The following is a 12,836-nucleotide window of genomic DNA, read 5'->3' as shown; positions in this document are numbered from 1 at the left end:
CGTTTGCCTTCAACACTTGATCATAGGTACCAATGAACTCGCCCATTGGCCAAGTTCACGAGAGGTAATCCTTTTTTGTGTTCCAGATTCCCGCACTGCGTCGCGCCTTACCTTACACATTACGTTTCACATATTCCATCCTCCATCCTTCCCTCAGTACCTACCTACTCAGGGACACTCATTATATATTACACACCCCCACCTGCTGCATATAGCATAGTACGTATGACAGCGATCACAGTGCTTGTGTTCCTGGCAGACGACGGAGTCGAAAATCAAGCAGTAAGATTGGTAAATTGGGTTGGGTGTTTGTCAAACCTTCCAACAGGCCGGGCTGGCTTAATTTGGTTGTTGTTGGTTGTTGGTTCCTTCCGTGAGGGACTGACATATTTAGGCGAGACTGTCTCTAGGTGGAAATGCACCTATGCATGGGAAATTGTTTGCACCTTGGAGGGAAAAATGCCACCTGGATGTCTATTTGCTAATTGATGTATCAAAGGAGGGCTTGGCCATACCTCGCATACTCTTCTGCACCCTTTTCTTCGTCTTCCTCGTCTTCGTCTTTTCCTCTTTTCTTTTATGTGGAACTACCTACCTCCGTTCTCTAGTCCTCTCTCTCCTTTTCTGCCTTACGTGCGAGTAATAAAGAGTGAATCTACTGGCAGACAGCCCGCATTGACTAGTGGTGGACAACGGCTACCACCGAGCAAATACACAATGGAAGTTACACCGTGTTTGAGGAACGCTAAGTGGTGAAAATAGAGAGGGGGAATCAGGACCAATATATGGTTGTGGGTATCGTTTCGTGTGTGTGCAGCTTCCCGCTTCCCACCAACTCCTACATCTGATCTCACTACGTAAAAGGTGTGCATAATGAGCGGGGAAGAGGACTACGAAGATTACAAACCTTACGCCGTGCAATTTGAGGCAGAGAAAATAATTGGCGCGGATGGGCTATTACACTAAAATGTTCGAGTACTTCTTAGTGTTATTCCCATGTCGCATAAGCACGAAAAGGTAGACAGTGTGGTAGATAAGGAAGGTTCTGACAAAGCACTTGGGATTGGAAGTCTAACAACTCTCCAAGTTGCCCAAGAAAATGAACACAGGGTCAGTAAAGAACAGCTCTGTATATATATGGTTAGGCCGCTTGGGACAGTTTGTTTGACACGACAAACTAGTCAGACAGTTTTCCCCCTTCGCTTTCGACCTGGAGAATAATAAACACTCAGTGGCAGAGCATCCATTTCTTGCTTTGGTAGACCAATAAGCAGATACTAAAAGTATATGGAAATGAGACTGCCAAGTTTTACCCTCTATTCATTATATCCAGGTCTCGTTCACGCCAATATCCAATTGTTGAACTAGTACACTGTTAAAGAGCCTTGTGAGGTCTAATGGTTTTCTCTTGATAAGCGCCAAGTTCCTGTAACCACCAAGACCAGTCCATCATATTCACCCCTGTCCATTGTGCCCTGCTTTCCAAGACGATTACAAGCAAAGCGATGTTTAGATCGCCTTCATCTCTTCTTCTTCTCTAACTTGGATGGGAGAAAATAACTAGATTTTGGGAAAGAGATCTTCAAACAAGTCATTAGTCCCTTGAAGCTGTTATCATTTCATGCTTCCGCCTTCCCACTCTTTCCTTTCCTCCCTCTTCCGGCCAATCCTTCTTTCCCTTCTACCACTATTTATCCCAGACTCTACCCAAAGTGTATATGTAATGTACATGTATGTAGTGCAAGTGCAAGTGCGAGTGTGAGTGAGCAAGTCGGAACCATAATACCAGTCCATGCAGGGGAGGAGGGTATTGCCATAACGAATGCTGTACAGATTTGTATCGACCTTGAAGACGTAAAAGGTCCCCGGCGACTTGCGGAAGAATAAAAGAACGAAAACGACGCCAAAGGTACTTCAACTCGATACCTAATATACCCCACTTCATATCCCCACTGGCTCCTGCAACGGCTGAAGCGGCTGTGGCTGCCCAATCACAGTATGGGGTGCATGATTCTCCAGCGGCTGTGTACTCCCAAAGAGGTAGTCAAGAGCCATCTGTAAAAAGTTCCAGATAGAGTGATGCTCGTTGAACACTGTTGCGAAAAGTGTGACGAGCAGAAGAGGGATCCAAATGAGATAGAGATTCCTGTCCCTACTCAGCTCCTTCTTCTTCACGGAATGCGCCCTGCGTAGGTTCTCCTGCTGCTCCTTGGTGATGGCATTCTTGCGACCGATTTCAAGCATGACCGGTAACTCGAGCGACGTCTCTACTTCAACCTCCTCATTAATCCCTGTCTTGTCGTCAATTTCCAAAGCGGGTGTCGTGGTGGTCGTTGCCTTTATCGTCATGCTGCTGCTACCGGCTTGGTCAAAGATGGCCGCACACTTCTCGTCTGCTGCAGCTTCGGCGGCAGCCATTGCGATTGACGCCTGTTTCTCATCTGGGAACCCGCTCTGACCCTTGCCACAACTCTCATCATAAGAGGGTGGAGGAACAGAGTTATTGTTGTTGTTGCTCATTAGACTGTTGAACCAGCCTGCAGATTCCTTCGATGTAGGCGGCAGGGGCGTTGGTTCCGTGGCGTTTGGTTCTGGCCTTGGTGCGGTAATTCCTGGGACGACAGTAGCCGCAAGACGTTGAGCAGTCTGGTAGCCAGGTAACGCTGGCATGTAGTGTACTACTGGAGGTAGCATGAACGGTAGCTGAGGGAGGTTCTGGAGGTGAAGCATCTGTTGCAACTGCTGTATTTGAGCCATCATCTGCTCTCTGATAGCGTTGACAGCAGCAGCAGGACCAAGACCATCGACAAGCGGCCGCTGCCGCTCAGCAACATTCTCGTCGGCTGGTGGTGGCGACGCGAGACTGCTACGGCGCATTTCGAGAACGGGTTCATCGTCGCCATCGGTCAATTCACTGTCCTCCGATGAATCCTCGACATCTGACATGAACGAAGAAGAGTCTTCTGGCTCTGTAGACTCGCTGACCGGCCTCTCGAGGGCCAAAGACGCCATGGCTGTCGTCGTTTGCTGGAGGGACGTGAAGCTGCTGGTACTAGTAGCCCTGCTGGGTAGGGATCCGAGACTGCGGGACCTGCTGTGTAGTCGGCTAGTTGCAAGGCGCTGGACAACCTTTGTCGTCTTGGCCACGTCCGCAGCAGTGAAACCGGATAAGGTTCGGAGCGTATGATCAGCACCATGGGCAACCAAGAGCCGTACAATCTCAGCATGGCCATTGAGAGAAGCCATGTGGAGAGGAGTATAACCGCCATTGTCCCGGCTATCAGGGTTCGCGCCCCTAGCCAGGAGGCCTGCAGTGAACCGGCGGAGACCAAGAGAGCAGGCCAAATGTAACATGGTCTTTCCTGTGGCTTCGCTAGCGAGATTCCATTTCGGTTTGCTGTTCGGAGTGTCGTCCAGATCAATCGCCTCAATAACATTGAGGAGGTAGTTCTCAAAGTGACCGTGGTTATAGGTAGGAGCACCGGAGGCAGAGGGGCCAGAACCTTCGTTGGTGAAGTTTTGAATGAGGTCGTTGGCGAAGGAGTTGACATCTTTGCCCATCTTCTGCGCCAAGCATGCAAGCGCAGACTTGGCCAGTTCGTCGGACCTTGTATCGATATATTCGAAGTACACGGGTTGACCCCGTACCTGGTGATTCTTGAAGGTAACCTGGACTTTGCCAGGTGTGTCGCTCGGAGGAACCAAGCATACCAAAGATTCTGCTCCCCAGTACGTCGTCGTCGTGGCCTGCCGCCCGCCAAACATAACTACAATGCCCTGGGAAAAGCCACCGCCTAGTACTGTAACTTCAAATCCGCCATCGACCGATCCTTGATGCGGAATTACCTTGAATAGTTTGACCGGAACGGGGGTCTCCACAGAAGGCATTGGATTAGCAACCGGTGCGGGGGCTGGCGCCGGCGCCGTGGCGAATGGACTGCCCACTGCTGACCGCATAAGTGGGCTCAACAAATTACCGCCATTGGTGTTTTGCCAATGACTTGGACTGGGATCGCGACTTGGATTTCCTGATGTGGGGTTGGCAAAGAAATTGAGACCTTGATTGCCAGGCAAGGTGAACATTGCTTGGTCGTTGTTATCGGTTGAAGGCGGCGAGCCGCCAGTATACGACATCGTTGTAGCGCCGATAGCGAGGGATGGTGGGTTGATCTGCTGTTGGCTCGCGTCTGAAGGCCGAGCAAAGTGCCTCTGAACAGGCGGAACAAAGACAGATGAGGCTGAAGAGGCTGGTTTAGCCACCGCCGCCGCGTTGGATACCTGTTGTGGGGGCATTGGGGCGATTGCTTCTACCGGTGTCATGATTAGATTGCCGACTCTTCTCTTTTTACTCGAATTTGTGATAGGCCTGATCGGCGATGGGGGCTGAGAGATCTCTTGGTTAGGCGTAGTAACGGCAACCGGAGGTACAGCAGTTGGCTGTTTACGCTTGAGTGGTTGGATATCGTGAGAAAGGGGAGGAGGGGTAGGCTGTCCGTTCGAAGCAGGAGGGTTAACAGTGCCATTCTGCGGTTGGTCCGGAATGAACTCGTCGTCCACTTGCGGAGAGTCTCGCGTCTTGTGGTCATCGGTAATGACGATCGGGGACGAAAGCTGTTGGGCAATGTAGTTGCCTTCGTGGTCGACGATGGTGAAGATGACCTGGAAACCTTTCTTCTTGTCGTTGTGATGCCGGCCATAACACGCTATTCTGATGTAGAATTCCACATGGTAGGCGTTCACTTCTTCGGGCTTTGGCTCATGCCATTCCTGAATCTCGGCAGCATTGAACACAATGATCCTGTCCGATTCGAAGGATCGCCAGTATTCATCTTCTTCCACATTCTTGACCTTCTTCCGCCCAGCTCGCTTCGACTCGCGCCTAATACACTTTTGGCAGATTCGAATCTCGCCACCATCATGGCCCGGCAGCTCATCGTCAGTGTTCGGCTTCGGTTCCCCCTTGACTTGACGTTGCGCACCCAAGCGGGCTCGCATTAGAGCCTTCTTCTTCAGATCGGGGTTTTCCATTGCACTCGTGCAAACAACGACGGCGTGCAACTCCAGCCTCTCTGGCGATGGCGGCGGAAGAGGTCGAGCCATTTGCTTGACCTTGCTGATGTACTGCGTTGGAAGATGAAGCTTCTTGACGCCGTGAGGGAGAGGAAAGAGGGCGAGTCTGTACTTGGCTTGTGTCTCAACTCTCATTTTGGGGATCTCGACTTCTCCGTTGACGTTTCCGGATCCGTCTTTCTTCCGCATCCGGTCCATCAATAAAACGTCCAGGTGATACGGAGGGCCGCCAAAGCCGCTAGGCATCTGGGGAAGATTCACGGGCATCCCGTGCGGCATGAAGGATATGCCACGACCATCAGGCATATGTGGCATACTATAGGTAAAGGCCGCCGGCCAGTGCGAGGGCGGTACAATGAACTGCGTTGGCAAACCATGCATCTGTAAATTGGCAACCGGCCCCGGGATCACTTGCGACATGTGCTGGGCAGTCGCCATGTTTGTCCCCGAAGCTTGTTCTTGTGGGCCATCCGTTACCATGGCATCGGGCTGTATCATGGAGTACTGCTGCAAAAGCAATTAGGAATTTCTGGATACCAGGTCAAAGAATGGAATTACTCACCCTCTGAGCTTGTTCAGGCGCTACGTATGGCATCAAAGGTTGTGGATTGCGTGGGTGCTGTGGTGATACTGCATCTTGCATTGAAGCAACTGGACTAGGACTGTTGTCGTACGGACTGGCCAAGAATTCGTTGGTGTGTGCTGATGTGACCTCGGTCGGCTTGATATCGGAAGGGTCAATAGTGAGACTGTCCATCGACGTCGACGACGAAGATAGCGAGTTTCTTGATGTGGCGGGGGCGGACTCCGGGCTCGTCTGAACATCTGGCGAAGCGAACTGCATCCGCGGCGATCGGAAGCCGCTATGATAGTTCTCGTCTATTTGCTGGTCGAGATCGAAGGGAGTGTTCTCGGCCGTGAAGTGTGAGGCTTCCGTGAACTGTGATGCGCCGTAAAGACTGGCAGCGGGACTCATCTCGTCCGAATCGAAGATGCATGCCTGGTTCATGTTGAAATCGGCACCAGCAAGGGCGCCATCGGGAGCTTCTTGGTTCGACCAGGGCTGATATCCATCACAGTTTAGAAATTCTGTAAAGTCGCTTTCCCCCGACCTGTTGTTATTGAAGCTTGGCATGGCTCTCGATCGCCGTAATGAGCAAAGGTTGTCGATGATGTGCTATAATGGAACAGCTTGCGGAAGCCGACCGGCGTGGCTGTTCCCGGCACCCGTCGTGGTTCGGCCTTGAACCAGATGATATTCCACCGCGTCGGTCGAAGTTGAGATGACTTGTTAGCCCGTGGTGCTGATGTTGCTGGCGCTCGTCTTCCTAGTCGTGGCAGGTCGCGTGGCAGCCCGTTGCCATTTGCTTTCGTGCGGCGCAGGGCAGAATCGCGGGAGTGGATCGCGGAAGGGCAACAAGTCAATGTGTTCCCCAACGAGATAGCGGCCACGGCGAGTATATAAAGGAGAAACAGAAGACTAGTACGGACGCTCGAAGTTTCCGGGCTTGTGGAGATGATGTAGTCGAAAAAAATGATGGGCTGGCGCCAGTGGCGATGTGTGTCGCGGACAGCAAATCGAGGTTGAAAGGCGGTAAGGGAAAATGAGAAGCGGACGGCCAATTGACGGTGCAAGCAGCGAGCGAAGCGGGAAGAGCAAGCTGGAAGATATGGACGGCAAAGGCGCGCAAATCGGCGACGGGACGAGCGACAAGAAAAGGACGACGGATTATTCGGTAATCGGGACTCGTTGTTGCGACGAGAGATATTTGAGGTAGGTAACGCAAAATGCAAGGGGCGCGCAATTGCCGGCTACGCTGTTCAGACGGACGATGAAGAAGAGGTGGGTGTCGTCGGGTGGTAGAGGCAGCTTATGGTGTTTCCAGTTTCTGGTGGGAGCGGGAGAGAGGCAAATGCTGTTGGGGGGGGAGGTTCTACCTCTGACTACCTAGTCTAGAGTTTGGTTGCGAATGGATTTGGAGAAGGGCAGGGCAGGCATGGACCGTGACTGGCCTACGAAGTGGAAGAAGAGGGGACGAACTCGAAAGTGGAAAGTGTGCCAAATTGGTGGGCTGGAGATTGGAGCGATGAACTGCCCGCAGTGCACAACGAACTGAGCTAGGCGAAAAAGAGTGGAGTTCCAAAGCAAAAACCGCGAAAGGGCTGAAACGAACTGCCCGAGCTGTTGTTGTTGAGCAGTGGATAACGAAACCTGCGGGCAATGCGGCACTAACTGGATACCACCGAAACTTGTTCCGTAAACGTTAACGCTGAGGCCAGTCATGCACAAATTCTTTGACATGGAAGCTAGGTCCCGTCATCACATCGATCAGTTTATATGCTCAGGTGCCTTATCTTTCGCGTCTATGAACAGGTGGTAGACTGGCAGGTACTGGGTCGCACAGCGTCCATATTGCACGGCACTTTATCTCCTCCCTTTTTTCTTGTTTTGTTTTCCCCCCAGTCTTTCCCTCTGCCCTGGAGGAGACAACAAAACGCAGTCCAAGCTGTGAAGTCGTAAGCTGGTGCAACACAAGACGTCTTTTCCCTGCTCGGTGCACGGATCAATTACTACGTAGGCTAGTAGTGTGGAGCCAAGTTGGAAGCGATCAGGGTCCATCAGTTTCCCCGCCCAGGGACAAGCCAAACAGCGTGCAGCTTGACAGAGAACATCCGTCGACGATGTTGGAGAATGATGACGGAAGACGAGAGTATCAGCCACAGAAAGATATTCTAACATTAGGCCCCAAACCCAAATCCTCAAAGGCTGCTCCGAGGAATCAACCAATTCCCACATTATATATACTACCTAGTTGCGCACACGGTAAAAAAAAAAAACCGTGTGCATTAGTCCAAATTCCTCCCTCCGGCTGGAGCAGTCTCGATGGATGACTTTGCAGATGTGGCTCGTGCTCTGCATCTTACCTCTCCTCCCCAAGTCCACAAGAGGAGGCTCACCTCCAGACCTCACAGGTCGAGAAAAAGTCGTCGTCTCCTTTTGGTGGAGACAATATTGGCTGTTGGGCTGCGAGTCTGGGAGTTACACAACAGCACAAGCATCTTGTCGGCTTCTACATATACACATACTACAGCATACTTTGACGCCGGCTAGAAATCTTGTCCGCCAAGGATGCAAGAGAGTGAAAAGAGAAAGAGGAGAGAACGTTAGATCTGAGATTCTCAGCAGCTTGAGTCACAGCGTGAATGGGTCCATGGGGCGCCTTTCTCGTGGTGACGGCGCTGCCTCGCCTGCATCCAACGACATGAACTGCAGGAGTACCTAACTACGCCGACCATGCTGATCCGTCACATTTCTCGCCAGTCAGCGTCCTGTTTTTCCCGCGCCGTCGAGGCTTTCGATATATGACATACAGTAAACACGATGCCGTTATACCCATTTCTGCCTACCGTCGATAATCTTGCATTTGCTATCTTCAGTTGGATCTTCTCGCATCGAGAACCAACGAACAACTGGTCCAGAAAGTCAGAAAGGCGCGATATCTCTCACTGCTTCCGAAAAGTTGCAAATAAAAATCAGGATGCAACACCATCGTGACTTCCCGGCTCCGGACTCCAAAGAGGGGAAAAATCTAGGGAGCGGCAACAACCTCCCAACCTACTAATGACCCGCTACAGTAGTTTCCTCCGCAGCACCGGACGCTAACTACACTAAGCAAAATGACACCACACGACACTGGCCACTAGGACTAGCCACATGTTCGGCTATGTATTGTACGTAAAATACAACCCGGACCGTCTACGAAGCAAGAATTGAGCAAAGATGGCCCGGCCATCGGAACCGGCCCGGTAAGTGGAGCGGGTCGGGTGCTCTGCGGAATGCTATGCGGATGCCGATCGGTTGACGGAGGCCGCGGGGTGTGCAAAGACGGCCGCGGGGGCCGAACCGAGGTGGGTTGTTGGGGGAGAGAGTACACAGTACATGGTGCGGTTGCCCGGTAAGGAAGTAAAATATTCGAAATAGAGGAGTTGGTAACGTCAGAAGGATAGTCTGGCAACTAGTCTACATTGGTTTCTACGTTTGTCTACTAGACTTGGACCTCTTTTCTATGTATCTACACGATATTGCCCCTCGTTCAACTTCGCTGATCTTCCAGATTCTCCCCACCTAGGATACCCTCCGTCCTATCTGCTTCCTCTTCACCTACTCCAAACAAAACTACAATCTTCTCTAGATCCCAAAGCTTCTGGTTGAACCTGGTACGGGATCTGCCTCCACCCATTCTCCTCTTCAACCCCTCTTTCTCAACAAATAGTCTTCTCTTCACCTGGTGAATACCGGGGTCTTCCGGCACACATCAACGCCAAGATCCGACTAACCCAGCATACTACTGTTTGACACCGGCCGTGTTCTCACCAACAAGCGTTGGCGCGCTGCCAACACCCTGGCTGTTATCATCAGGGAACCGAATAGACCGCCCTGGCGCTCGACTATGTGACTTGGAACCCGCTGCCTCGCGAGCCGCAGGTGTGGCCGAAACCCCTCTTCCCCGTCTCCCGTCATCCAGAGTCATATTGCTCGAGTTGGTAGGAGTAGTATCAAGCCGAGACTGAGATTGAGATGGCCCTTCAACGTCACCCACAGCCGCAACATCTTTCGGCTCGGATTCAACAGCATCGGTATCAGAGGCAGGAGGATTGCGAATAATGGTTCCACCGATTCTGTAGACAGGACGCGTCAACGGAATACCTTGCTGACCATAGTCGGTTTCACCATGTCTCTCTGTATTGTGCTCGTCATCGGATTGTCTCTCAGCAGGTCTTGCCCACCCCGATGTCCTGCCGGTGAAGAAGGAGCTGACCCTGCCGCCAACGTTAAATGATGGCAGAGGTCCACCGCTAGAACGCCTGGAGTCCGGGAAAACCGAGCGCGAGGGCGACGCCGCACCGCTCTTAAGACCTTTGGAAAGTGTGCGAGGGAGATGGAAACCGAGTTTTCCCACCGGGATGCTCAGGCCGTGAACAACGATGCTACAGATGGCAATGAACCAAACCACCACCGTGACCGTCTCCGCCAAGTCCTTGACGTCCTCGCGCGGCTTACCGTCGGGGCCGTCCATGCCTCTGAGGAATTCGAGCGTGATGTATAGGTAAAAGATGGCCGAGACGCCCACGGGCCCGAAAAAGCCCACAAAGATGGCCTGCGTGGCGCCCTCGATCTGGGGGATCATCTTGCGGCCCCAAGGGATCTTGTGCGCGATAAACACCCACGGCAAGCGCCTCAGCAGGAGGACCAGGATCCCGAGCACGATGAGCCGGTAGATCTGCATGCCCACGCCGTTGCGCAGAAACATCTCCCAGGGGCACACGGCGCCGTACCACATGAAGATGGTGACGTTGAGCAACATGTCGATGGTCGGCTGCAGCGAGTCATCGAGAGTCTCCAGCCGGAACCAGTCGTCCCAGGTGAACACGTTACCCGCGATGAAGCACGCGAGCACGTCGTCGCTGCCAATCATGCCGCACGTTCCCGTGATGAAGAGCGCCAGTGAGATAGCAAAGACGAGGAAGCTCTCTCGGTCGACGAACTTGCGCTCCTCGGCCCAGTGGAGCAGCTCCTTGGCGATCCAGCCAACCGCGGCACCGTAGACGATGGACAGGATGATGGTGTACACCCACGTCTCGTAGAACCACAGCGCCATGGCCCTGCCGGAGCCCGCGCCGTCGCCGGGGTAGTCGTGTCCCATGTACTTGATCAGATACAGCGCAAAGAAGAGGAAGGGGTAGCCGAGTCCGTCGTTGGCGCCCGACTCGGCGACGATGATCCGCTGCAGCTCCTTAGGAACATTGTGATCGGCGAATCGGCCCTTGACGATGACGTTGGAGAGAACCGGATCCGTGGGCGTCACGCACGAGCCGACAACCAGTGCCTTCAAGAAGCCGATGCCGTTGGGGCCAAAGCTGGGCACGAGAGCCCAGACGAGCAGGCTGGTCGCGATCCACATCATGAACATGATAGGGCCAAGTAGCATGGAGAGTGGGCGCCATTGTTGTTGTAGGTATCTGCTAGGAAGTTGAACGCCGGCAAGGACAAGCTGTACGCCTAGGACAAGACGGGAGAAAGCGAGGGTAATCGCCTGCAATGTGAGGGGGTCATAGTCGGCGTAGGCAAGAGGACGTATGAAGTTGGCGGCGCGAGGGGAGAAAGCAACGCCTACCAATAAGGAGATGACTACAATTCGAGAACGAAGGTCAGTACAAGTGGTCGGGCGTATGGACGTCCAAGTCTGTGAATGTACTTACAGGCTTCGGACATGTAGTAGCTTTCCTTGCAGAGGTATGAGACCAGCCCGAAGAGCGAGATCCATCCTCCTAGGACGCTCAACACGATGTTGAAGTTGGTGATGGCTAAGGCTGGCATCTTGAAATCGGTCCTCCAAGACTGCTAAGAGTTCCAAGACTCTTGTCTCACAAAAGCCAAGTTCGAGCCAAGACGATGACTGCGAATCGCAAAGCTTGTCTTGATATCTAGAGGACCCCTGTGGACCAGATCTTCTTGTCGAGTAAGTTCTACAACAATGTGTAGATAGTATTTGTACGTCTAGAGTCTAGTCTAGGCGTCAACCGGGCTGAATATTTGCACGGCAGTGGGAAGCATATGTTATTGAGCCATCAAGCAGAAGACACTTTGGGTGAGGAAAGCAATCTCGACCAGGCAGATCATGGGAACGAGCCTTGCTTGCCAGTTTGTGGACAGAAGTCTCACTCCGCGAAGCCGACTATCCAGCTACTTCAAATGGAAGTGTTCTCGGCTTCTTCGCAGTACGAGGTTGGCGGTGTCGTCGGCGGTGAGGTCCCGGTGACACAGACGGAGAAGACTAGTACTGGAGAAGATGTGCTCGGCAAAGAGAGATGTAAAGATTGATCGATTGAAGGAACGAGTTGTATTTTATTGGGATTTCTTTGCAGACAGCGAGTTGCCTCTAACTGTCAGCTGTGGTCCTTTCTATGATGAGGGAAGGAACGGAGGAATGGACGAAGTTGAGGAAGCAACGCAAATAACAGGGATCCATGAGGCTAGTTCGCTACTGCAGCGGCCTCGAGTCGCTACCTACGTAGTGCAGGGCCCGGAGCGGGCCCAAGCGGACGGACCCTGCTTTTGTCCCATTGAACAAAAGTCACACACGTTTGGGGTCTTCAAACCCAACCTCTGACTAGTGGGAAGAATATTAATCCGTATTGGATTCTTGTACCAAAACGCCATATGGCTTTTGTGGTTCAGACTAGGTAATCAGTTGGGAGGAATGGAATACAAGTAAGCCAGACGAATGTCGCTCCCGCCGTTCAAATTAGCCTGACGAATAGCTCGGAGCGGGACGGGCCCTGCTTTTGTCCCATTGAACAACTTGAACAGTCCCATACCTTCGGCCGTTAGTCGATCGGCGAAGTCTCGTCTCGCCGTCGGCGGGAAGGCCGAAAAGAGACGATGAGGTCACAACTCGAAGTCCCTATATTTTCGAATGTTAGGAAAAGTTTGGCGGTTTTCGGCACGCTGGTTTGTCGTCTCAGCTGACGCTTCGGCGCCTTCGCAGTATTTGACATGCACCAGAGAGAACCAGGGCAATGTTGAGATATCGGATATAAGAATTGTCATCCTGTTAAAAACGCAGACCAGTCATATGTTCAAGCTGAGTAAACATCCAAAGGCGGTGCGGGAATTACACAAGCTCAGCATGCTATGAAAGAATATCCCTTTAACGGTGCAATTCTGTTCAATACTTAGAGGTAGAGATAGGGTCCCCACAGAT

The 12,836-nt window shown here is 52.3% G+C and overlaps 2 protein-coding genes across 3 annotated transcripts; both read right to left on the bottom strand.

Moving 5' to 3' along the window:
• Nucleotides 1-1,448: 1,448 nt before the first annotated feature.
• NCU01722 lies at nt 1,449-7,128 on the bottom strand. Of its 2 annotated transcripts, none has more exons than XM_011395188.1 (2): nt 5,633-7,128; nt 1,449-5,574 (listed from the first exon to the last, which is right to left on the bottom strand). In XM_011395188.1, exons 1-2 carry the CDS (start codon nt 6,203-6,205, stop codon nt 1,942-1,944), a joined length of 4,206 nt encoding a protein of 1,401 aa, XP_011393490.1. In that variant the 5' UTR covers nt 6,206-7,128; the 3' UTR covers nt 1,449-1,941. The 2 variants fall into 2 exon arrangements, with proteins under 2 accessions (XP_011393490.1, XP_011393489.1); XM_011395187.1 differs by having other exon boundaries at nt 1,468-5,577; nt 5,633-6,973.
• Nucleotides 7,129-8,525: 1,397 nt separating this feature from the next.
• NCU01724 (Na/H antiporter) lies at nt 8,526-12,114 on the bottom strand. Its single transcript, XM_950945.2, has 2 exons — nt 11,332-12,114; nt 8,526-11,260 (listed from the first exon to the last, which is right to left on the bottom strand). Exons 1-2 carry the CDS (start codon nt 11,447-11,449, stop codon nt 9,417-9,419), a joined length of 1,962 nt encoding a protein of 653 aa, XP_956038.1. The 5' UTR covers nt 11,450-12,114; the 3' UTR covers nt 8,526-9,416.
• Between the last annotated feature and the right edge of the window lie 722 nt (nt 12,115-12,836).

This window comes from Neurospora crassa, linkage group II (genome assembly GCF_000182925.2).
Source record: "Neurospora crassa OR74A linkage group II, whole genome shotgun sequence".
Classification (NCBI taxonomy): Eukaryota; Fungi; Ascomycota; class Sordariomycetes; order Sordariales; family Sordariaceae; genus Neurospora; species Neurospora crassa.
The sequence above is the reverse complement of the archived record's forward strand: the minus strand, read 5'-3'. Positions and strand labels throughout refer to the sequence as shown.

Bases quoted from the DNA above. Each gene is read 5' to 3' on its own strand.
- NCU01724 (XM_950945.2), bottom strand. From the start codon at position 11,449: ATGCCAGCCTTAGCCATCACCAACTTCAACATCGTGTTGAGCGTCCTA. The intron at 11,261-11,331 runs GTAAGTACATTC...CTCGAATTGTAG, and splicing joins CTACTACATGTCCGAAGCCT to TCATCTCCTTATTGGTAGGC.
- NCU01722 (XM_011395187.1), bottom strand. From the start codon at position 6,205: ATGCCAAGCTTCAATAACAACAGGTCGGGGGAAAGCGACTTTACAGAA. The intron at 5,578-5,632 runs GTGAGTAATTCC...TTGCTTTTGCAG, and splicing joins CGCCTGAACAAGCTCAGAGG to CAGTACTCCATGATACAGCC.